At 39.4% G+C, this 25,330-nt stretch overlaps 1 protein-coding gene across 8 annotated transcripts in view; it reads right to left on the reverse strand.

The window, feature by feature from the left end:
- LOC149311111 (A-kinase anchor protein 7-like) overlaps positions 1 to 25,330 on the reverse strand; it is a 140,138-nt gene that overhangs the window by 12,661 nt on the left and 102,147 nt on the right. For 5 of the 8 annotated variants that reach the window (XR_016281754.1, XM_089530370.1, XM_089530368.1 and 2 more), the window contains exon 8: positions 10,280 to 10,390. The exons of the other annotated variants lie outside the window; for them this stretch is intronic. Coding sequence is in view for 4 of the 5 variants with exons in the window: in XM_089530370.1 (XP_089386496.1) it covers positions 10,280 to 10,390 (111 nt within the window). In the remaining variant the exon portion in view is untranslated. The remainder of the gene's footprint in view (positions 1 to 10,279; positions 10,391 to 25,330) is intronic. 8 annotated transcript variants of the gene reach the window in all.

Genomic DNA, 25,330 nt, shown 5'->3' on the forward strand with positions numbered 1-25,330 from the left:
GCAACTTATAACTAAGGGAGAGATCTAATTGTGCAAAACAGATTCCCATTCCTCTTCAACACATCTGCACTGGAGGTTGGAGAACCTCTGAAGCAGCTGTGGGGGACATGCAGAAGGATGAAGGAGAAAGAGAGGATGGAGAGATTTTTTTCCCCTGGGACACAAGATTGAGTTAGATGCTAATAGTCAAACCTTTCCAGTGAATTGAAACACCTTTGTTTTTCACTAAGCTTGGCACTTGCGCTAGTTACAATCCAATTAAAGTACAGTAAGCCCTCCACATTAGCGGGGGTTAGGGAAACAAGACCCCCCGTGAATGTGGAAAAACTACAAATAACCCCCCCCCCCCCCCAAATGTGGAATCCAGTTAAAGGGACAGGCAGGCAGTTGAAGAGGAGCAGGCGCACATGGGCTTCTCTTCTCCACCTGCCCTCTCATCTCTTTAATTGGTTCCCCATCCCTTTCCCAGTGGGATAGCAGGCTTCCTCATGCAGCTATTCAACAGGGAAAAGGGGGAGAAGGATTGATCCTCCCCCGCCTTTCCCAGTGGGATAGCAGGCTTCTGATCGAAGCAAAGGACACTCCTCAGTCCTGAATGGGAATGGCTTGGTGCCGGGCGATGGAATGGAGCCATTTTGAGGACACTTTGAGGTGCGGTAAAATGTGTTTTTTCTCAGACTCATGCGACCTCAAGCGGCCCCTTCCCATGTCCATAACGGGGGCGGGGGGAATGAGTCTGATAAGATTCCTAGATAGCTTAGGACTCAGGTACTTAAATGTGTACTTGATGCATTAATGAGCTACCCAGGATTTAAGATGAGCTGGGAAATTTTTACTGGCTGTGCCCAGGTGTAATATGGCCAATAAGAATGACAAATGTGGCAGGGCCTTCTTGTCAGTTACTTTTCATTTATGGAACACTCTTCTGTTAGAGAAAGGGATGCCATATCCCGGCTGCGCCCGTGATTGTTTTGGGGGTACTGGCCTGGTCCTGGTCCAGTTCACTCTATAATCCTGGGTTTGGGCCCGGGCCGGCAGCCATTGCCGCGGCCGAGCTACCCATCTCTTCCTCTCCCCCTCCACCGCTGCCTCCTGGGCGCAGCCGCACCGCCCTCCACCTCCTCCTCTGTCTCCTCCACACGGCCACGCCACCCACCTCCTCCTCCAACGCCTGCTCTGTGCCATGCGCGGTCCACAGCAGTTGCCGGGGGCAATGCCTGCTTGTGCGTGTGCGCGCGCACGCACTTAAAGGGAACACTCGTCCCCTTGAGGCTGGCTGGCCAATGGCAGAGCTGTTTCCAGCCCCACTCTGCCATTGGCCAGCCTCAAGGATAAGGTGGAGCCTTGGAGGAGGAAGAGGAGGAGTGAGACTCTGGGCCAGCCAGGGGGAGGGAAAAGTGCCCTTTCTTGGCGCATAGCAAGGAGGAGGGGGAAACAGGAGGAGGAGGAGGTGGGTGCCCATTTTCAAAGGTTTTTTCCCCTCAAAGTGCACTTTCTGTGTGTTTTGGGTGCTTTTAATGCTAACAGGTCTGCCTTGTTTTAATGATAGCCATGTTAAGTAAAGCTATGTGAAATGCCCAAATGTGCTGTTGTGTGTGTTTTGGAATGGAAGGGGTGGTTTGGCCAGAAAGGGAAGTACATTTCTGCCGTCTGTCTAGGAATAATACCAAAATGTCCTCCATTTTGATCATGCCTAAGAAACATGCATTTATATTAACATTTTTAAAAAATCATCAAATTTTTTCGCATGTCCTCCATTTTTTCAAAAAAATATGTCCTACATTTGAAAATGTTGTCCTACATTTGTCCCGGTTGGGAGGTCCTGACTTATGGCAACCCTAGTTAGAGATCAATTTGTCCCCCAAGCTTTTGTTTCTCAGATGCCCATTAAAAGCATAATTACAGGCACAAGATATCATAGAATAATGTGATTAATTTCGTTTTGCCTATTATTTTTATTGTTTTTCTATGTGTTTCTGTGTAATATTGTTGAGAAGCTAAGAGCATGCAAACTAAAAAAACTAAGCCCAGTGATAGATGGTAGCCTTGTTTATATCTGCCACATTTAAATTTTGTTTAAAGTGCTACACAAGCACTTTCGTACTTGGTTGGTAAAATGCTAGTCCTCAATGACACAAGTATGGAATGATAAGTTGCATTGTTCATCATTAAAGATATTATGGGCTAGGGATGGAAATAATATTTTTCATTACAGTCATCTCTCTGTTTCCATGGATTCTTTATCCATGGATTCAAGCATTTATGGCTTAAAAATACTTGTTTTCTCCTGAAGCAGACAGAAAACTTGTAATTATTCATCTTCATATGTAAGGACGAAATAGCTGAGAATTTGCTCCTCTATCACAGGCATTTTATTCACACTTCTATACAGTATCAAAATTGATATATTACTAGGAGTAAAGACAAGGCACCAGAGTCACATATCTCCAAGTGGATCCTGCCTAGCCTATATTCGAAAAGTGTTAGTGATCAGTTTAGAGATCAGCAGAAAATAGATAGATTTTGATACTGTGGAGTATCCAGTCTTACTGAATTGCTTACAATAGTAAGTAAACATGCAAATTTTTTTTTTACTAGCTTTGGATTTGTCTAATTCAGCTATTTATTGTTGTAACCCGCCTGGATTCCTTGTGATTGGGTGGGCTATAAATAAATAATTTATTATTATTATTATTATTATTATTATTATTATTATTAATCTTAGCAGGCCCCAAAAGTGGATCTGGATCTGTTCTGTTGAGCATTTGGGAACAGCCTTGAGAAGCAACACACATTTATTTTATCAGTGCTGGATTCAGCCTAAAATCTTGAATCCTGAGTAACTGCAATAGTGCCTTGCTTTATGTTCCTCATCCAATAAGAATGGCTAAGGAGATCTTACAAAAGGTAACTTTATTTAGGGTATTTGTTTCTTTTATCTATGACAGTCTAGTTGAGGAAATGTTTTCTTTGGCTTTTCTGAGAACACTGAGGCAAAGATAGCTAACTATTTGCTGAACTTCCCAAACATACTAATTACAATACGTAACCTTTAGGCATTTAGAAATGTGTGTAAGGCCTTCCTGATACATCAGGTCCTTAGTGTTGTGCCTGAGATAATCTACTGTTTGTATTTTACATGATTCCCATTCATTACCTGTTTATGGATAAAGCATATGATTAGATTTCAAACTATTTTCCCCTTTCCTGTTTTATCCATAGAATGATTCCACTGCTTTGTATGGGTAATCTAGTCACAAAAACTCAAGGGCCTGGATTTTTACTCAGAAAAAGATTGTTGCACTGGGAACTCACACTGTACTCTGTGGCCACCTAATTGGATCCTACATCAGGACAAACCCTTTTATCAAAACAGATGGTCAACCCTGTCAGAGCTGTTACCAAATAACACCTGCTTGGAAAAAGCACTGAAAAATGCATTTCGAGTTAAATATACTATAATTCCCAGTGTAATATGTGAAATGTAGGTCATTATTCTTAGTAGACCAAATAGGCAGCACACACACTGGTGGACAGACAAAGAAATTGAGCCATGCAAACAACGCAACACCACTGTCTGACCAACTCCCAGCTGATCGCACTTGGACCGGCCTAATGTTAAAGACACATCATGTTTCAAAAAGGAAATGTGAGAAGCACACAGTGCCCTTCCTGACATATCGCTCTTGGACCCAGCCACCAGCTCCCCCAACCTGAATGCAAAACAATTTGCATTTGAAACTCTAAAAGTCTGTGATGATCCATGTTCATTTCTTCTCTGGATAGGCTATTCTTTTGTGAGCCAACTGCAATTCACTGGGGCCCTTTTCAGATGATAAAATATTAATGTGTTTATGCACTAACAACATCTGTGCTAACTGGAATCAAATGTTGGTAGTATTTTATACTACTCCTGCTTAATGCTAGAGGTTCTGGACAAAAAAAATTGCTACTCATTAGGACTTTTCCTTTTTAAGAAAGGAAAGTTGTGCAGTCCAATGTTTTAGAGCAGGAATATATAGCATATAAGAACCTATAAGAAAAAGAAATAAAAGATTTGTGAAGCTCCCATATATTAGGTCCAACAGGGTAGTTTTTCAGCTACTAAAGCAAGAAGCAGGAGATTATGTGCCCAGCAGAAGTTGTTGGAGTTCAAGACCCAGTGACCTTATCCAGTATTGCTGATGGAGAAGACAGCTGGAAATTGCAGTCTAACAATATCTGAATGGCCATAATTTCTACTCATTTCTAAAGAGTAAAATGAAACCTCTATAAATATTTCAGAAAATAGCAAAGTCATATGAACTATACAATTTGTCCTCAATGATGTTACAAGCAGCAAGGAAGAGGTGCCCATGACATAAATAGACTTTCAAATCTACACAATTCCCATAGTAGTAAATGCTGGGTGTTTCTAATCTAGAGTGATAGCTGTTTTTCTCTGTGAAAGTAAAAACAGTCAAGAATCCTCTAGCACTATAGAGACATTGGCATAAATGTTAATGAGCAACTGGTCAACATTTCCAACTGAAGAAAAAGTTCATTTTTTGTAAGACACTGTAATTAGAAAGCTGCAGAAACTACAACAACTTTCCAGAAAGAAGCATGCTTTTCATGTAACAACTGAAAACAGTAAGCCTGGTATAAATAGTGAACTGAAAATCGTGGTCTTCATAGGGCATATGAAATATTCTTCCATTTGTAAAAAAAAAAATGGAAATCATCCACATGTTCCTAGATGATGCAGCAGAAACCAAAGAAAACAGGATTCTACCCACAAAATGGCCAACCAGTTGCCTATGGGACATTCACAAGCAAAATATGAATGCAATAACACCCATCAGATTGTGTTCCCCAGCAAATGGTATATAAAAGCATACTACCTTCAAACATCAAGGTATCCAGAACAACATCAAGAACACCTCAGATCCCCAGATATGTGAAAGTGAGATTTCCTTTGTCCCTGTGCACCTCACTTTATACTCTCCCTCAGGGGAGAAAGAACATGGAACACCTAAGCATTCATTCAGGACAAGGGATGCTTGTATTCTATTGAAAGATAGGACAAACAATTCAATATTGTTCAGACTTTCCTTCGCATCACAGTTATCACAGACTGGTGATAACCGTTTGGATTTTCTGAACTGATTAGGGTTATGTACAAACTTAGATTTACAACTGAAAAGGGTTGTGCTGCCCCATAAATAGCGAGAGTGAAAAGGTTTGCATAATTAATGAGGAGTATAAGATGAAAATAAATATCAGTACAGTAATAATTAGCTTTGATGTTTACAGTATATAAGTAGTGTGTTAAAACTATGTCATAAAAATTGTGGCCATGCTTATCAGTCCTAGCACAATCATTTGAGGCCATGGCTTCCTAATTAGAAATGGCAGAGATTCATCAGTTTTGTTCTTAGCCTAGCCTTTTAATGAACAAATCTGTGCATGTCTACTGAAAGTTAACCCCTGCTGAGTGTATCAGGAATTATTCTCAGGAAATTTGTATAAAGCTGCAACCTTATATTTTCTTTAATTGCCCTGATATGTGTGCCAATATCCCCCCCACCCAAGTTATTAGCGTTTCATTGAAAGTACCAGCTGTCTCTTATTGAGACTGTCTCAAGATAGTCTTACAACTACCTTATTCTCCATGCCTGTTGAAAAATTTTGTCTTTCTGCCAGAGGCATTTGCTGCTTCTTAGATATATGAAGATCATGTGCTTAGGGTTCACTAAACTTGATGACTATATATCATACACTAGCCATGTTGTTTTCCGACCTATTTTTTTCCCATTGCTGCCTGGGTCTATCTTTTGTTGGCCCTTTGCATTTGGCTCTGGTGGACAGATTCCATTTTAACTGTTTGCTTCTTATGAGGTCCAGGCCAAAGAACAAACCAGTATTTCCTCATCTAGTTCTGTCAGGTTTTTCTCCTATTTAGCAAGCCTTTTTGACTTTCTGTTCTGTCTTTTTCTTGGATCTCAAGAACCAGTTCAAGATAATGTCTGGCTAAATGGTTCTAATTCACTATTTAATTAACTTGCTGCAAACCCAATGGGTGACCTTGGGCAAGTCATATGCTCTTAGCCTCAGGGTGAGGCAATGGCAAACCTCTTCTTAACAAATCTTGCCAAGAAAACCCGATGATAGGTTCTCTGTAAGCTGGAAATGACTTGAAAGCACACAACAACAACAACAGCAATCAAGCCTCCAACTAGCCAGCCATCTTTAGCTCTGTGGCTTTACCATTTTGAGCCTAAATATAGTCCAGATACAGACAGATTTAAAATAGCCTAATTCTATAAAATAGTTCTTCCATTTCAGCTTCTGAAAGGAGGAAAAAACACTTTGGCTTTATGAATATAATTGATTTTCCAGTGCTAGATACAGAAACATTTTACTGTCACATTTCTGTTCCTATGTAAAAGAGGATCATATTAATGATCATATGGTCAGAGGAACAAAGTCAAACATTTCTTACTGTGGTTCTCCTTAATAGTATAAGAATGGAAAGAACACAAATTCCATAGAGGTACTTCGATTTTACATACTGGCTTCCTGTCGTGCATTCTTCCTATTTCAACATCATTGTTTAATCTCACAGACAGCTTTTCATACCTTGTTATATAGCAAGATGCAAAGGAAGGGAGGGTTTGTTCCTATACAGCAGTGTGTGGAACACAAAATTGCAACGGGCTACTTTGCAGATAAGGCAATCTGAAGCCAGTGACACTTCTGCTTCAAACACCTATTAAAACAGGGGTTCTTAACCTGTGCTCCACAGACTACCAAGGGGTTTATGGATAGATTTCAGGGGGGTCCATAAACTTAGACTGATTTTTTTTACCAACTTCTCTAACTGAAATTTAGTACAGTACTTCCTTCACATATGAAAGTAGTCAACAAATTGGAGTATTATTTTTAGCACCTGTGACTTTGTCACCACCAATGGGAATCACAGGGATTTTCATATGACATTACATTAATATTCCCTATCTACAATCGTTTGTGGGTCAGTACAGAGATACTTGGGGAAGCCTGGGAGTTCTGATGGGCGTGTGAGGAACTGATGTAGTTTTGGCATGATTTGGAGACAACCCAAACACTTCACTTTTTTTGAGCTCTGGGAGACTGATGGGATTCTGAGGGCCCCAAAAGTAGGTTGAGGGGCTGTCTGTGGCTCTTGGGATATTCCCCACCCGACATCCTCTCCTTTCTTTTTCAGCTTCCTATATCCCTCTATATGTATGAAAGGACCCACTAACCTCCCAGAGGAGATCTGTTGGAGAGGATTGCAAGACTTAAGCGGAATAAGGAGTCCATTTTAATGATGGATGAGGCTGTTCTGTCAGGAGATGCAGTTGCCATTTTACCCTCAGTTATACCCTTAGTTTTTCTCTATAGGTTTCATGTCAGTTCCAACTCTATTCAAGGTCCTAGTCTGAACATGGATATCATGTAAACAAGTAGTGTTAGAATTGTACAGTAAAAGACCAACTTTATAAATACAAGCCTTGGAAAAAGCAGTGTTCACACAGGGTTTTTTTTAAATACCAGATTTCAATAAAACTGAATTGCTAAGTAAACTATCTAAAATGGGCAGAACACACACACACACACACACACACAATTGTTGGTTTCCTTTGCTATCTGAATTGCATTGGAATACAAAGGCAAGAAGTAATATTGAATTAAAAACCTTGAGAGAGAAAATAGCTGCAAAGCCTTCCATATTGTCCATCACTTACATACAATGGGATTTCTAGAACATCATGCATGTACAATAGCCTTGTAAACCTGCATAAACCAAATACTTTAAAGTCTATATTTCAGGCAAATATTTTAAGACAATAGAAGACAGCAGAGTAAAATGAATGTTGTCACTGCATTCTATTTAAGTTTCCCTTTTCTTCTGTTTTATCAAGCTGTATTAGCACATGCAATCACACTACCACATTCCATTTACTCCCCTCTTTGGACAGTGACTGGGTTGATGTACAACAAGCCAGGAACGGTGAGAACCCTGGCTCATCCAACACAAGAAGCATATCGGTGCTGGCAAAACAAACTACAGAGCTTTGTTATCCAAAGGCAGGTGCTTTTCCCTCTCTAGTTTGTTTCTATCCCAACAAAGCAGAGGAAACCAAAAACAAATCCACATTTATTTTTCTGTGGCACACCAGGACAGCTATTGTCAAGATAGAGTGTATCAGTATATATGTGAAGGCAAAATTTTTAAAACTCCAGTCTGCATCAATTTTCTGCAAGTGTATGCTGAATATAATCTGTAATTTTGTTGTCTACTCACCCAGATTGAAGAAATGTTTCTAAAGATATATTCTATTAGTATATATGTGAAGGCAAGATTTTTTAAATTCCAGTCTGCATCAATTTGTGCAAATGCATGCTGAATATAATCTACAATTTTGATGTCTACCCACTCAGGTTTAAGAAACATTTCTAAAGTTCTTCATGGTCTGTTTGGGATTTTAACATTCAATATAAAGGGCTGTTATATGCAAACTATGCTACAGTAGTGTAGTATCTAGTGTTTACTCCTCAGTAATAGTCAGTAATGATGGAGTCCAAAAGCACCAGTTCCAACACACAGTCTTTGAAGATGATGCTGTATTCCTACCCTTTTATTTCTCTGCCCTCCCATCAAAGATATTTGGATGGGGACCAAAAATTAAATTTCAGATCAATGCAATGTAATGCATTTGGTTTATGGAACATAATAATAAAAGAACCTGTTAGACCTAGAGGCATCAAATGTAAGATACAGGTGGCATGCTTAGATCTGGTATGGTAGTGAAACAATAAATTAGGAATTTAAAAACCACTCAATAAGAAGACAATCAAACAATATGGAATACAATCAAACAAAAATTCTACATAGGCATTCCACTATGGCTTTCCACTCAGGAGGCCTTTTTTGGTCAAAGGGCCAAGGGTAATGATTGGATAAAGTATAAGGATTTGTTAAAAAGAGATGTTAATGGGAAACTAGAAATAAGAACAAAGGAAGAACTAGAAAGACTGGGTAAAAAAATACAATGGTTTGGGTATCTGCAGATGAAATCTAAATTTAAAGAAGACGTAGCAAAGAATGAGTTTGAAGAACAACAAAACCCTATAGATAAGACATTATGGGGAAAAGATGCTGGGAAGGTATCCAAATTGTATAAACTGTTACTAACAAGATAGTTGGAGCAGAAGACAGTGACCACAGGCATGATAAAATGGGCTCAGGAACTTGGACACACTATCTTATTTGATGACTGGGAAAAAGCGTGAGAAGAAACAAGTAAATTTACAGTATCCCAGGACCTCAAAGAAAATTATATAAAAATTGTCAACAGATGGTACTAGAGTGCACCTGCGTTATACACCGGCACATTTTATGCAGATTCCAGGATACGGTGGAAGCCGCGACAGAAGTGAGGGAGGTGCACACTGGAAGGAAACAATGGCGTGTGCTCCTGCAGTGTGCGCCCCGCCAACGCACCGGCGCAGGCACGAACCCCATTCATTTGAATGGGCTTTAACATCCGTGTTTTTTCCTTTACGCAGGGGGATCCAGAACGGATCCCCCGCATAAGGGAAGGGCGGGCTGTATATACCAATGAGGATAGCTAAAATATAATACATGTTGGAAGTGCCATGAAACAATTGGTTCATACTATCATGTTTGGTGGTCATGCCCTGAAGTTAAAAAATACTGGCTTAGCAATAGCAAGTACATCTCTATACCACTTATCAGTGCACTTAAGCACTCCCTAAGCGGTTTACAAAGTGTAAGCTAACTGCCACCAACAATCTGGGTACTCATTTTAGTGACCTTGGAAGGATGCAGGCCTGAGTCGAGCTTGAAACCTTTTGCTGGTATTGAACTCACAACCTTATGGTTTGTGAGTGAGTGGCTGCAAGTACAGGCATCTAACTACTGCACCATCAGGGCCCTTACAATACATAAAGCTATGCAAGATATATTGGAGACTAATTTTTCTTGTGTTCCTGAGTTTTACTTATTAAATATGACTTCTTTTATGGGATCAGAAACAGAGAAAACATATTGTAGACTGGTATTGTATTTAATAACTGCCGCCAGATTACTGTCAGCAAAATTCAGACAGATCTGGTACCTTTAGAGTATTTAGGCTCCTTCCCCTGACTACAGGGGGCTATAATTATTAAGTAATAGTCTCATATGGCTATAAGGGATAACGTTATTAATTAATTAGAAAGCTAATAAATCATTCTTTTCCCAACTCACCTGGAGCAACAATTTGCAGATCGTGGTTATGGGTGAAGCAAGGATGGATGCTATGTTCCACATGCAGGGGCTGTTTCTCCTTCCCAGAAGCCCATGTGGTTTTCCTCAGTGCTGGCATGAAGCAAAAAGATCAACAGCCTGGTTGGCTAGCTAGGATAAAGGCTCTGGAGCAAGTAAATGCCTCACTTAAGTCCACTTCAAGCCCATATAAGCTCTCCCCCCAACCAATGCCAACATTATTCAAAGTCTTCCTCTCTTTGATTTTTGCAAAATCACAGAGTTGAAGAATTACAATGTTTAGGTCACAAGATCCAAATCTCTCAATCTAGTTCATGACTAGATTATACAAACTTAGTTCAAACAATTTCAAGCAGTGGCAACCACTTCCATCATCTTGGAATGGGATGATCTTCTCTGCATCTAAATGATAATTACAGCACTATAGAAATAAAGTTTAATAATAATAATAATAATAATAATCCTTCTGTATTTACATAAGATGCCACAAGGCACTTCTAAACTGACCCAAGTACAGTAATTGCATTTTGAAGCTCTTAAACTTGAGATGTTTGGTAGGATCCATGTCGGAATCAATAAAATAAAGATAGATAAGGAGATGAGATTTTAGGTAAGGGAGAAAAAGAAAGCAATGGAAAGGTTTTTGATGGTGTGGGCAAGAATGGGATTTTCAAAAATTTGTGCACTTCTTTCCTTCTCTCTAAAGCTGAAAATAGGGACAAGGAAGGATGAGCAGAAGTAAAATCATTGTGGGTATTTTTTTTTTCTTTTAGCTTTATCCTGGTAAAGCTTTTAGTGTGGGCATGTACCGTATATACTCAACAGTAACTCAACCTCATGTATATGTCAAAGGCAAATTCTTGGGTCAAAAGTATAGATTTGGATATGACCGATGGATAAGTTGAGAGTAAAACTTAGGAGCATGTAACAAAGGATGTAAAGCATGAAGCAAAGAAAAACAATGCCAAAGAACTTACAAAATTCTAGCAGGCATAACTGTTTGTGCTCACACTAAAGGCTGGATGGATGAGAAAGTAGAGCAGGGTCAATGTTCTCAAGACAGATTAGACTCTTGCCTTTCACCAAGGGATGGTTCCTTTTTTAAAAGTAAGAGTTAAAGTACAGTACTTACATTGACCCATGGATAAGTAGACTCAGTTTTTGGGTCAATTTTTTGTCTTAAATTTCTAGACTTATACATGAGTATATAAGAGTGAAGGTATTCCCCGCTGACAAGGTTGTCAAGTCGTGTCTGACCATAGGGGGCGATGCTCATCTCCGTTACTAAGCCAAAGAGCCAGTGTTGTCAGAGACTACTCTGTGATTATGTGGCCAGCATGCTTGCACAGAACACTGCTTACCTTCCCACCAAAGCGGTACCTATTTATCTACTTGCATTTGCATGCTTTCAAACTGCCATGCTGGAAGTAACCTAAATTTAAATGGCAACGTAACAAACTTAATTCCTACCCTCAACATAAATAGAATCAAACTAAAGTTCTTTAGATTATTAATAGCTAACTCAGTGTACTGGCCATTTCTTTCTAATTTTCCTGCATCTGCGATGGATTGGCCACAGGATTCATTTATGTCAGCTTATTTCGATTCTTGTTTCCCCAACTTCTTGTAACTAAGGCAAAGAAAGAAAGAAAGAGCTTCTTAGTAGATTGCCCCCACCCACCCACCCCCAAAAACACAAGCAGAACCTGAACTGGACTGAACCTTTATATATCCCCAAACCTACATTAGAATAGAAACTCAGCATTTATTCAAAAATCTTCACAAGCAATAGTACAGGTAAGCTTCATTTTATAAAGTAGATGTGTTCCTGGGCATTACTTCTGTAACAAAAAATTGGGTACCAGAGGCATGAAAAAAATGAGAGATTCTTACATGATGGAGAAAACAAGAGTGGTTCAACATATTTCAGATAACATTTTATTCAAAACTAACAATGTGCACATGTGGTATGAAACAACCAAGTCAGAAAACCTGACTTGGAGAGATGGTGTGACTGGGGTGAGGCTCAGTGGGAGGAAAAAGGTGAGACCCCAGGTTTTTTTAAAAAATCAAATAAAAAATAAAAATTTTAATACTTTTTAAATTTTCTTTAAAAACATCACATCTTATCAATTTTTCTCTTTTACCACATGAAATTAAATCCATCTGTCAGAGATGCTTTGACTGTGATTTCCTGCATGTCAGCGGGTTGGACTGGACGGCCCTTGTGGTCTCTTTCAACTCTACGATTCTATGATTCTATGTTGGAAACTAAATCAGAACAGAGAATTTGAAAATTCAGGTTCTGTTTAGAATCATAGAATCAAAGAGTTGGAAGGGCCATCCAGTCCAACCCCTGCCATGCAGGAACTCTCAATCAAAGCATCCCCAACAGATGGCCATCCAGCCTCTGCTTAAAGACCCCCAAGGAAGGAGACTCCACTACACTCCAAGGGAGTGTGTTCCACTGTTGAATAGCCCTTACTATCAGGAAGTTCCTCCTAATGTTGAGGTGGAATCTCTTTTCCTGTAGCTTGCATCCATTGCTCCAGGTTGCTAAAGTTGTTATTACACAAAGTATTGCTGTTGTTGTTGTGTGCTTCAAGTTGTTTCCATCATATGTGACCCTAAGGCAATCCTATCACAGGGGCTTTTTGGCAAGATTTGTTCAGAGGGGGGTTGCCTTTGCCTTCCTTTGAGAATGAGAGAATGTGACTTGCCCAAGGTCACACAATGGGTTTCAATGTGGAGCAAGGATTCAGACCCTGGTCTCCAGTCATGATTCAATGCTTAAACCACTGCACTGCTTTGGCTTTATGTCATATGTAATTTACTAGCTCCAAACAGAACATATCACACAGGGAATTCTTCTGGAAGACCTGTTTCTTCTTTTTTGAACAGGCTTAGAGTCTGTCTGAGTTTCTCAGTCCTGTACTACTAGGAAAGGGACCTGGAACCAACAGGTAGACTGAAGGTTTACTACTATGAGGCTGAAATCTACTGTACCATATTATGGAGGAGGAAAAACAGCCGCTGGAAGAGAGGCAAGGATACAATTTTTGTGGATTGCCAAATGCTTCTTTCATACAGTAGTGAGGGCTTTAGCTGTCCAAGTCACTTTTGAAAGCTTCTCCATTACCAATCTTTCAACTAAGGGGCCTAAGAATGAGATAACTCCAAGTCACCCTGGTTATCAACAGCTCTGCTCAGTTCTTGCAGATTCGGGGCTGTGGCTTCCTTAATTGAGCGTATCAATCTGCAATATGGTCTTCCTCTTTTCCTATGGCTTCCTAGCTTACTAAGCATTACTGTCTTTTCTTCTGAGTCATGTCTTCTTGTGATATGTCCTAAGTATGACACTCTCAGTTTAGTTATCTTGGCTTCTAGGGGGAGTTCAGGCTTGATTTGCTCTAAAACTCATTTGTCTTTTTAGCACTACACAGTATCCATAGAGCTCTTCTCCAGCACCCCATTTCAGATGAGTTAATTTTAATTCCTATCAGATTTCTTCTCTGTCCAGCTTTCACAACCATACATAAAAACCAAAAATACGGTGGCATGTATAATCCTGTCTTAGTATTCAATTATATATCTTTATACTTCAGGATCTTGTGTTCTTCTTCATAATTCTCTTCTGATTTCTTGACTGCAGTCTCCATTTTGATTAATGATTGTGCCAAGTTATGGAAAATCTTAAACTATATCAATGTCTTCATCTGCTTTGAAGTTATATAAATCATCTGAGGTCATTATTTTTGTTTTCTTAACATTCAAGTGTAAACCTGCCTTTGGTCTGTAGCGCTTTATAAATAATAACAACAACAACAACAACAATAATAATAATAAGTCACGATGAGCATGTAGTATCACAGGGATATAAACCTCTGAATTATATATATAAATCTGCATTATAAATCTCCCATCTCACATGAAGCTGTTAGTAGACTCAGATGTGTCAAACGGTGTTATACTGTTTCTCTCACTGAAAAATCCAGCTGTTTCCTTCAGAAAAGTGTGAAGGCTGGTAACACTGTGATAGCAGGCTCCTGCAGTCTTCAAATCAATCAGGATTGTAAATTTGCAAATGTGTCTGTCCCCTTCTCTTCCTCATTATATACCTGTTTTTTTAAATCTTGTTTTTAAGGTTGAAATGGCTTATTCTTGCCCATAGAATCATAGAATCATAGAGTTGGAAGAGACCGTATGGGCCATCCAGTCCATGTTAAGGAAAAAGCAACATGGGATATACAGTGAAAGAAATAAAACATGTATGTGAGAGTCAGGATGACTCAGCAAAAGCAATTAGAAGCCACACAGGTGTAAAAGGTAATGTAATTAGCAAGTCCTAAATGCCAAGGACAGAAATGCAAAGTGGATAATTGAACACACCTGAGAATTGTTAAAGTGGACAAGGTGAAATGATGAAATCATTAATTGTGGGATGAACCAAGAGAACCAATGAAAATGGTTGTACACGCCCACTGGGTGGAAACTGACAAGAGTGGGTGGTGTTTTCCAATGACTATAATAATTGCCATGAATCCCAATGTATTTCGTGGGTAGTATTGTTGGAGGAATATTGGAGTTGTGTTGGATAGTTTTGGAGCTGTATATAGTAGAATAAAGTAGATCGTTTATATAAAACTACTGAGTTGTCTGGTGTCTTGAGTCAAGAGACAAGAGCCAGCTGGATCCTGAAGAAGTGTGAAGACTTCTGTGGAAGCAAGAGTGAGAAGGCTTGGAGAGTTTGTCAGGGTCTCCAGCCTATTCTCTGTAACTCTGCTGCTTTAGAGCAAAGCTTTAACCACTGGCCAAAACTGGTCAGCGCCGGTGCGTAACAAGGTGGTGAGTTCGAGCCAGAGGTGAAGAGCTACAACTCCCATCATCCCTGACAGTCCAACCCCCTGCCATGCAGGAAATCCAAATCAAAGCATCCCTGACAGATGGCCATCTAGCCTCTGCTTAAAGACCTCCAAGGAAGGAGACTCCACTACACTCCGAGGGAGTGTGTTCCACTGTCGAACAGTCCTTACTGTCAGAAAGTTCTTCCTAATGTTGAGGTGGAATCTCTTTTCCAGTAGCTTGCTTCCATTGTTCCAGGTCCTCTGGAGCAGCAGAAAACAAGCTGGCTCCCTCCTCAATATGACATCCTTTCAAATATTTAAACAGGGCTATCATATCACCTCTTAACCTTCTCTTCTCCAGGGTAAACATCCCCAGCTCCCTGAGTCGTTCCTCATAGGACATGGTTTCCAGACCTTTCACCATTTTAGTCGCCCTCCTTTGGACACGCTCCAGTTTCTCTATATCCTTTTTAAATTGTGGTGCCCATGTGATTCATTTATTTAAATGAGTAACCAGTCATGTTGTGGAGAGGGCTCATAGGGCAGAAGCCCTAGAAATTTTTGAACAGCAGAGACTATGACATAATTGGTCACCCATCTTGCACTTCTCTGTTCCCTGTGAGTTTAAATGCAATACCCAGAATAGCTGAAGTGAAAATGGATTTTCTCAGCAATGATGAATGTTCAAACTATTCTATTTATATTCTGGAGTATTTGGAGGTGGCTTAGTCTCAAAATCCATTCACTTTACAAAAGACCTGCACTTACAAAAGACTAGTGGATGAAGATAACTAGAAATTAGAGAAAGAATGAGAATATGAGAGCTTCTTGTCTGTTTCAGCTTTCCCTGGAGGTGTCACTATCTGGACTGTGATGATAAAGGCCTACACTTCAAAACTTACCACTATACCACTGTCATTAACTTGTTATTTCATCACTCCCAAGTACTCAATAACTTAATGCATAATTAACACACAATTAACACATTACTGTCAGTGTTATTTTTAAAACACAAAACAATAAAAATGGCCAAAATGAAAGGAAAAAATCCAAGATCTTACCATTTCTGCAATAACAATTAAATGTTATTTAAATTCTGTAAAAATTAATGTTTGCTAGTTTTAATTAAAATATTTTAAAGCATTTATTTTGTTTTTAAAGGGAACAGTAACAAGGTTACTTTTAATGCATTACTCTCACGTTCTGTTCTTTACTATAGCATATATAGCTTTTTCAGATGAATGAGGAATTTTTTTTCCTCCAAACTATCATTAAAGGACAGGACATTGTCAGTTTTAGAGTTTATATTTCCCACAACATTTAGGAGTACATACATATTTTCTGTGTTAAGTAAAATACAGTGGACCCATGGTATCTGCCTAATTCCCAATGGCATAATAAAAATTATGCCCCTTATATAAAATAGCAAATCCAGGTTTGCTTTTTGGAATTTACATATTTTTTAAATATTTCAAGCTATGGATTGTTGAATCTGTGGATAAAGAATCCTTGGATAAGGCGGGCCAACCGTATGCCTTGGACCATCTCTACCAAGTCACGTGTGTACATTTTAGAAAAAGCATGATGGAGAGGCAGCTATAGCAGTCTCCTGTAGTCTATATGTGTATTAAAACACACAGAGAGCTACCAGTATTTAAATGTTAGTTAAGGGAGGATCCAACACTCATATTGTGTACCCACTGACAATGCCACATGCAATGGCATGTGGACATCCCTTTTAAGTAGGGTTGCCATAATTCACAACCACCAAACTGGGACAAAACATAGAAAACTGTAGGACAAAATCAAGGATAAAATGTAGGGAAAATTGTAGGACAAAATTTAGCCCAAAATGTAGGACATTCAAAAAAATGGAGGGCACAACCAACTAAATGTGTGTGTGTGTGTGTGTGTGTATGTATAAACATATTAATATAAATCCTTATATCATAGAGATCTTGTTGCACCTCTGAGACTAAGTGCATCTGAGGAAGCAAGCAGACTCTTTCAGTTAATAATAATAATAGTAGAATTAAGGGACATTAGGAGGCAGTAGTAGAGAAGGACCACGGTTCGATCTGTTACTTGGACATAAACATACCCCACTGGGCTAAATCACACTCTCTTAGCCTCAGAGGATGCAATGGCAACCCCTCTCTTTGCAAAGCCCTGTGGAAAGTCATTCTCACTCAACCTCAGAGGATGCAATGGCAACCCCTCCCTGAAGAAACCTTGCCAAACCCTGAGGAAACCCTTCCTTCGCTCTCCCTCCAGAGAGAGTCCTACCAGACACTGCCTGCCTCCTCCACAGCTCTCTGAAAAGCTCCTCCTCCTCCCTGCCTGGCCAATAGGGATGGCGGACCTGGGAGCCTGGCTGCAGCCTCTCCAAACGGAGGCTGCTTGGGAAGGGGAGGCAAGAACCAGGAGTCCAACTGTCCCCGGGACAGAATGCAGAGGCCGGGCGGGACCTTCCCCAAGGTCGAAAAAAACCGGGCAGGTCCCACCTGGAGCCATGAAATGGCAAGCCTACTTTTAAGGAAATTAAGGATATGCTTGCCACATATTATTGACTTTCACGAAATCAGGAAATAAAAGACATTTTCTTAAAATAAGGACTGTGTCTTTTAATTAAGTGAAATTTGGTAAGTATGCTTGCAAAAACTTATTTTGCAACTCTGTAAATTGTAATTTGGTGCATTTCACATTTGCAGACAATGACATGTTTTTGGATTATCATAATGCTTATTGAACTAGTGTTTGCGTTATCTGAATTTGCTTCCTTTGGATGCAGCTTCATCCCTCCACTGGGTGAACAAGAGAGGAAACTAGGAAACTGCAGTTAACTATAGAACCCTATTGGCTTCCTGGTTTGTTTTGCTGCTTTTGTAAATGAAGGAACAAAGTAGCGGTAAAGGGTCTACATGGCAGATGCAGGAAAATTGTGCTCATCCTGGCTTACTGAGCCAAGGTTTGATTGTCCAAACCTTTCTTGCTTTGTTCATATCTTTGCCATCATGTCTGGTCAGATGTATGCTGTTATTTCCATTGGAAAGTATTTTCACAAACTGCTATGCTACTTGTGTGCAGGTCAGTGATATATGGCCAGTGAGCAACTGGACCAACACCAACTGTATCTGTGGCAGACCCTTCTTTGTGGAAGAAGAATCATACTTAATTGTAAAGTTGCCTCATACAGCAACTAGTCTATCCTATTATAAAACTGCCCAGGAAAAAAAGTTTAACAGTCCATATGTCTTCATTTCATTTACACCATTATTTACGTTTTCAACTACTTTATAAGTTGATCAATTCATTTATATCATCATATGGCACTATTCCTCCCTCTTTCTTCACAAAATATACAAAGAATTAACTTTTTCTTCAGTTTCCTCCTCAGCCTTTCATCACTTTATCTGCTTGTTAATAATAGGGCTCGCTTGTCAGTCTGGAGCTGATAAGACAAATCTAAACTCCTTTGGCTATCTGATTTCTTGGATTCTGCCTCCAAGAGGCATTGCAAAAGCAAGCAGAAAGAGATTGACTCAAATATCTTGACTCTGTTCCACAGTTTCACCTGCCACACCTTCTTAATCTGCCCTTCTGTAACTGTGTTCCAGCTCTGTATCAACTTCCCATTTCAGTTCTTACAATTCTGAATGACCTTTGTCTGCTCTGCTTCCCTAATACTGGCCTGCTATGCTAAAATGCTGGATTGGTTTCTGGTCTGTACACCTACAAATGGCAGGTTGTAGTCTACGTGACTGAACATTCTTTCATACAAAAGATTCCCTAAACATAGAAAATTAGCTGCCAGTGATAAATGTTCTAATCCAACTTCCTTCCTAATATGTGATTATTCTACATTCAAGATTTTAAAAGATGTTGTATAATGGAGATTGTTTCAACAGTTTAGCTTCCAGTATGATAAAGCCCCAAACAGGTTTACTACCATCACGAGACAATGATCCTATCTTTGTTAAGAATCTGAATTTACTTTGCATCCTGTCGGGATATAATTTATGGCCCATACCCAATTATCTACTAAGTCTTACCAAGACTGACTTTGGGGTGAAACAGACTGCCCCAAAGGGGTGGCTTCAAGCTGCCCCTGACAAAACCAGATTGGGGCCACAGCAATCGCACACCACGGCCCCAATCCACCTTTTTGCCGGCTGAAAAAGGAGTGGCAAACAACCGGTCCTTTTTGCATTGGTAAAAAACCTGGCATTTCCACCCCACAATAGTGGGAACCTGGCTTTAAGATCCTCCAGTGATGTGTGGCATATAAACACTGTGCAGCTGGAGCTCCCAGAAACTGCCCCCCATGTAAATGGCCAGGCGGCTTGAAGCAGGCTTCCGGGTGTCATGGGGGCATGTGTCATCTGCATGCCACGCCCCCAAGCCAGCTGGAAGCCTGCTTTTTATGGTGGTTTGTTAATTTATTTGGTTGGACTATTTCTAACAGCATTTTCTATTACACAAATTAAATTTTCTAAATAATGCATTCACCACTATTCATATACTATATAAATTGTTATAATGGCTGTTTCTGGCTCTTTTAGAAATGCAATAAATGTAAAAGCTGGGTTTTTTTTTTTTTTAAAGAAAAATAAAGAGCATTGTGTTCATTGCCTACTCCACCTGTTATATAAAATACAGAAAATGATATATGTTAAAATGGGTATTTTGTGATATCTCTCTGAATTGAAAATATGGTACAAACACCACATCAGACAGACCTCAAAGCAGCTGTCTTTCCTAAGGAACTAATCACTATCAGCAACAAAGCTGATCCCCACTCTATTATGATCTCTTAACAAATTGTTCAGCTGTTATCACCCAGGCCAGTATGTCCTCAACAGCCAAGTATAGTCTGAGCCTGGATTGGTCACCTTATTTATTCCAAGCTATTTGCTGGCTGATTTTCTTGTATTATCTGTTTAAGTTATGGCACTATTTGATTTGTGTCTTCCTAACCTTTCTTCCAGAGTTCCAAAGCTTGCCAATCCTCACATAGTCTGGTATAGTGAACATAAAAATCCACTCTCAACTTAGCCCCCTCTTGCTTCCTCTTTCCACCCTAACTTTAGTCAAGTACTTATCCTGCACCCATGGGTTCAATCCACAGACAGTTGGGAACCTACTTGGATACATCACAAACTTCACATCCTCAAACAGTCCTACAAAATATGTTCAGAATCTGATTTCTTATAGAGATGTTAAAAAGTTAGTGAGACTGATTTTTAAAGATATTGTGCTAGCTTCTGTTCTGTATTTACAATACTGCTTTAATAATAAATGATTTAGATGCCTGAGAAGATGTTGAAGTGGCTAAGTTATATGGCCACCAAATATAAACCATGTTTACTAATATGTTTGTACCTTTAAGTTCCAGTAGATTCAGTGAAGTTATTGCCATGAACATGTGGAAAGAACTGCAATCTTCAACATTAAAACTAACTATATCTGTTCATGCACTGTTTCCCAATAGACATACAGGAACTGAAGTGCAAATCAGATGCAGAAAACATTATTTCAAGCCCCAAATGTATGATCCTCATTAAATTTAAGTTTGGAAACAATATGTCAGGGATTAGGCTTGGATATCTAATAGGAAGACTGAATACATTTCAGTTAATTAAAAGTCAATCATAAATATATAATTATGGAACAAAGCCAGTATAAAAATTGTCCTTAAGATTTTAGGTTTTAAAAAATTAACTGGTTTTATTTGTTTTCTGCATTCTGAATAAAAATAGAAATATGCTTGGTATTCTTTCAAAAAGAAAAAAAAACTATCTGTAGAGATGGCTTATATATTACAAAATTACTAGTGAACTTTTTTCTAATCTTAAAAGTACAACAGCAAAAATCCTTTTGCTTTTCAGACCTCCATGTCTGTTACATTTGTCTAGTAAGTACTGCCTTCAGTAGATGTTAGTCTTGAGCATGAAAGCCTTGACCCATCCTATACTTTACATCTGGTAAGTTAAACAAAGACACACCCAGCTGCATGTCAAGATGTCACCTTCCAAACATATGCATTCATAGAATATTCTTCAATTCAGATGGGAAACCAAGTTACAAATCCTATTTGTCTCAGTTACTAAGATGTCTCACATAAGGAACATATAAATGAACTTATTTATATATTCAGCGGTTGCACTTAGTCTTTTTCGGCAAAGGAGCTAATAAAAAGCCCCCCCATACCAAAATCTTTTCCCCAGCTACAAAGTCTGCTCTCAAATAGCTGCACCAATATTCAAGAAGACTCCAGCCAGTAAACAAAGCACTCATACTTACTGATTTTCTCCTCATCTCTCCCAAAAGGATAGCAGCAGAGTTGGCCCATGGCATCTACTGCTTTATTTTCTTCCTTGCCCTATCAGAGTATACCCCAAACTGCAAACTGGAGATTGATCTCGAGTCTGAAGGCAAACTGTTCATTCTACTCAGAGGGAGAGAGAAATGCACACAGACACATACACACACACACACACCAGGGAGGAAAAGGGAAAGCAAGCAAGCTGTATGCTGTGATGAAGGAACAAGGCTCCACCTCCTTGTCCTCATGTAAAATGCTTCAGCACGGTTAGTTGAAGCGAAGGGAAAGTCATTTTTTGCCATCTGGACTGAGTAATAGCGACACTTATACAAACACACATGCAACCCTATATATTTCAAGGCTTCCTTTCAAAGGGGTTTAGAAAAACAAAAACTATCCTTTGTCATCATTAAGAATTGGCATGCAATAGTAGCCAGTTTAAAATGCTTCTGACAATTTTTGTTGCCTTGGCATCTTTTTTCTTCCCTAGCTGAGCTTCTTTGCCTTTCAAAGCTGCATAAAGAAGCACAAAGATAATAGGCACAGCTTTCCTCATCATTACATTTCGACACTGCAAAAAGTCACACTGTTATACTTCTGCCTGGCATTTGTTTTTTTACAGATACAGGAACCCTATAAGAAAAGGAGTGGTGACATTACTAGGACCAATTTAAGTACATATACAGACTTTGCTTGGGCTCTGTTTCTCTTCTCTCTTTTCCTCATGTTGAGGTTAACAAAAACATAAAACCCAATCAGGCTGCAACAAATAGCAAATAGTTAGGCAAAACCTCATTTTGTAATTTTGTATTTTGTAATTACAGGAATAGAAGTGAGAAAGTGCTTATTAGAGCATGACATTCAAGAGGTCCTGTAGAACTGTTCCATAAGTGGAAAGACTAATTGAACTGACATGATAAAGAGCTGGAAGGGGCTTAGCTTTTGCCCTCTCTTGACTCGAGACAGAATTAACCACTTTCACATCTTATAGCGAAAGCAGGACATTTGTGGCCCTGCAGTTACTATTGTTGCAGCAATGGCTGGTGGCTTCCACTTACACCACTGGAGCAGTGAATCCACTCTGAGTTTTAATCATCTGAACCCTACAGGAACTGTCCAGCACTGAACTGCTGGACTACAACTCCTAATCTCTGACTACTAGTTGGGGCTAATGGGAGTTAAGAACCCAGCATCCTGATTTTCCATGACCACATGTCCCATATCCCTATCGTATGTCTTTATCTAACACCTCACAGAGATCTCTGGCTTGATTTGAACAACTCCTAACATCTCTGACTACTAGTTGGGGCTAGTGGGAGTTAAGAACCTAGCATCCTGATTTTGAATGACCACATGTTCCATATCTCTATCTTATGTCTTTACCTAACACCTCACTGAGATCTCTGGTTTGATTTAAACAACCATGGCTGCCATACAAATTTCGCCAGGAATGAGTAAGGCTTCTGTCCAGTTCATAATCCAGCAATGGCCCTGAAAAGACTTATGGACCAGTACTATGTAATGGCTCTCTTGATTCTCTGTTCTGAAGTAAATCTGTTACATTCTTTTCCTTTTCCTTCTCCTTACACTGGCATTAAGGGATTAGTCAATTGTTGTTGAGAGTTCTTTTCTTTCAGTAACAACAACCAACAAAAGCACAAGGGCATTATTTTTTTTATATTTAAATGCACCAGTTAAAACAATGTCAGCAGAACACAGTGATCTGACAATGTTGAGGGCTGTTCCATTATTACTGTGCTGCCAAAACAGGGACAAGAGAAATCAGATGGTGCCTTCGTGGAAATACTGGTGTTTTCATTTTAAAAATAGAATACTAGGAAGACAACAGCCTCCTAAATTATTCTCCTGTGACAGGATGGACTGTGAAACTATAGTGGGCAAGTTAAAAGTTTCATCTCTGTTTTGTAATAAACCATGTCCTATCTAAGCAGAATCTATCAGCTTGTCTAATCACGAGAAACAAAAAACACATGACCCATATTCTAAAGTACAAATGAATTAAACATGACTGCTTAACACACATCTACAGGGCATAAGCAAAAACCTGTCATTAAAGCAAGGGAGAATATTTCTAGCAATAACTAGCTTCATTCATCTTTTTCAGGGGCATCCAAGGAGCACACATGCACCTATTAATACACAAAGCCAGCTGACTGAGGAAAATGCTAGAAATGAAATTTACATTTTCTGTTGCAACTGTGGTAAAAATCAATGTCAAAGAGACAGGAGATGCCTCTGAACAGGTCATGTGAGAAAGCAATTAAACTGCAATGAAAATGTTCAATACACACATAATATTTTACACTTAATTTAATTAAGCTTCAGTACACATAACTTCTGTTGGATAGTTTCCATAGTGTGAAGTGAAGTAAGTTTACTAATAATGAAGAAGTGTATGAGCTGAGTTCCAGACCCTGGAGGATTTCCTTTTTTTTTTTTGAACGTTTTGATTCAACTTGTAGAATCCCTCAGTCAGCATGGCCAATGGCCATGCTGACTGGGAGCTTCTGTGAGTTATAATCCCTCCCAAAAGAAAGGGTGGGGGAAAAGCTTTTCAAGCTCTGATTTCATGCCTTTGCCGCAAACCCAATGTTATCAGTGATGGCCTCAGGCAATCCGTACTCCGTACTCTTGGTTGCAATCCCTGCCCCATGTACAACCTGGAGAACAGAATGCAAGATTGTTGAAAGGTATCCATACGAAGCATCGTAAACACACCAAATCATTATAGAAGCACTAAGAATAATTATTAATTCTATATGATCATCATTTTTTCTCTTCTAGTATGATATAGTCATTTTAGGTACCAAATTAATTACCCTCCCTTAGGAGTAACTAATATAAATGTCACTATAGATATTTTGAGCTTGCTCATAAAACATTTTCCAGATCTTATGGACTGCCATAGAGTACAGTAGGTGTTTAGGTTTTGTAGCCATTGCAGTTGAAGTGTCACATTGCAGATACATGGCAAGAAAATGATTACCAAGATAAAAACCTCTTTACTGGTTGCCGTAAGACGGAGAGACAATCCAAAATTTTGCAGACCACTGAAGTAATCCAACCATGACATAATTAAGGGAAATGTACTGCAGCGAGGTCTAACTCAACAGGACTCGTCATAGGAATTTCCTTTGTTCCTATAGAGAGGCAATACATGCAGCTCAGAGAGCCTTCTCCTCTGCACGTATTGCATCTGCAGAGTCTCATCAAGCAGAGCTGTTTAGGGTGGTGAGGGAATTGACATAGGTTCTGCAATGCACTCTACATGGGGCTACTCTCGTGCTTGGTCCAGAAACTTCAATTAGTTCAGAACATGACAGCCAGATTGGTCTCCGGTACATCCAGAAGAGACCATATAACACCGATCTTAAGATCACTCCACTGGCTGCCCATCAGTTTCCAGGCCCAGTACAAGGTGTTGGTTATTACCTTTAAAGCCCTAAATGGCTTGAGTCCAACCTATCTTCAGGACCGCCTCCTTCCATATAATCCTCCCCGCACACTTAGATCCTCAGGGAAAAATCTGTTACAGCCTTGTAAAACAAGGATGTCTATGACCTCCCAGAGGACCTTTTCAGCTGTAGCTCCCAGATTGTGGAATGGCCTGCCGGATGAGATACGTCATATTACCACTCTAAACAGCTTTAAAAAAGCAATAAAGACAGATCTCTTCCGGCAGGTCTTTCCTGAATAGTTCTCCGGCTATATTTAATTGCTGACCTCTGACTTCACCACAGTTATTGTATTGTTTTTAAGTATGTTTTATGTTTTAAATTCTACATTGTTTAATTGTATTTTAAGGGGAGTGGGTTGAGGGTTCGGATTGTATATTTTTAATCT

Source organism: Sceloporus occidentalis, unplaced genomic scaffold, assembly GCF_023333645.1.
Source record: "Sceloporus occidentalis isolate IW3139 unplaced genomic scaffold, rSceOcc1.0.p SCAF_6, whole genome shotgun sequence".
Classification (NCBI taxonomy): Eukaryota; Metazoa; Chordata; class Lepidosauria; order Squamata; family Phrynosomatidae; genus Sceloporus; species Sceloporus occidentalis.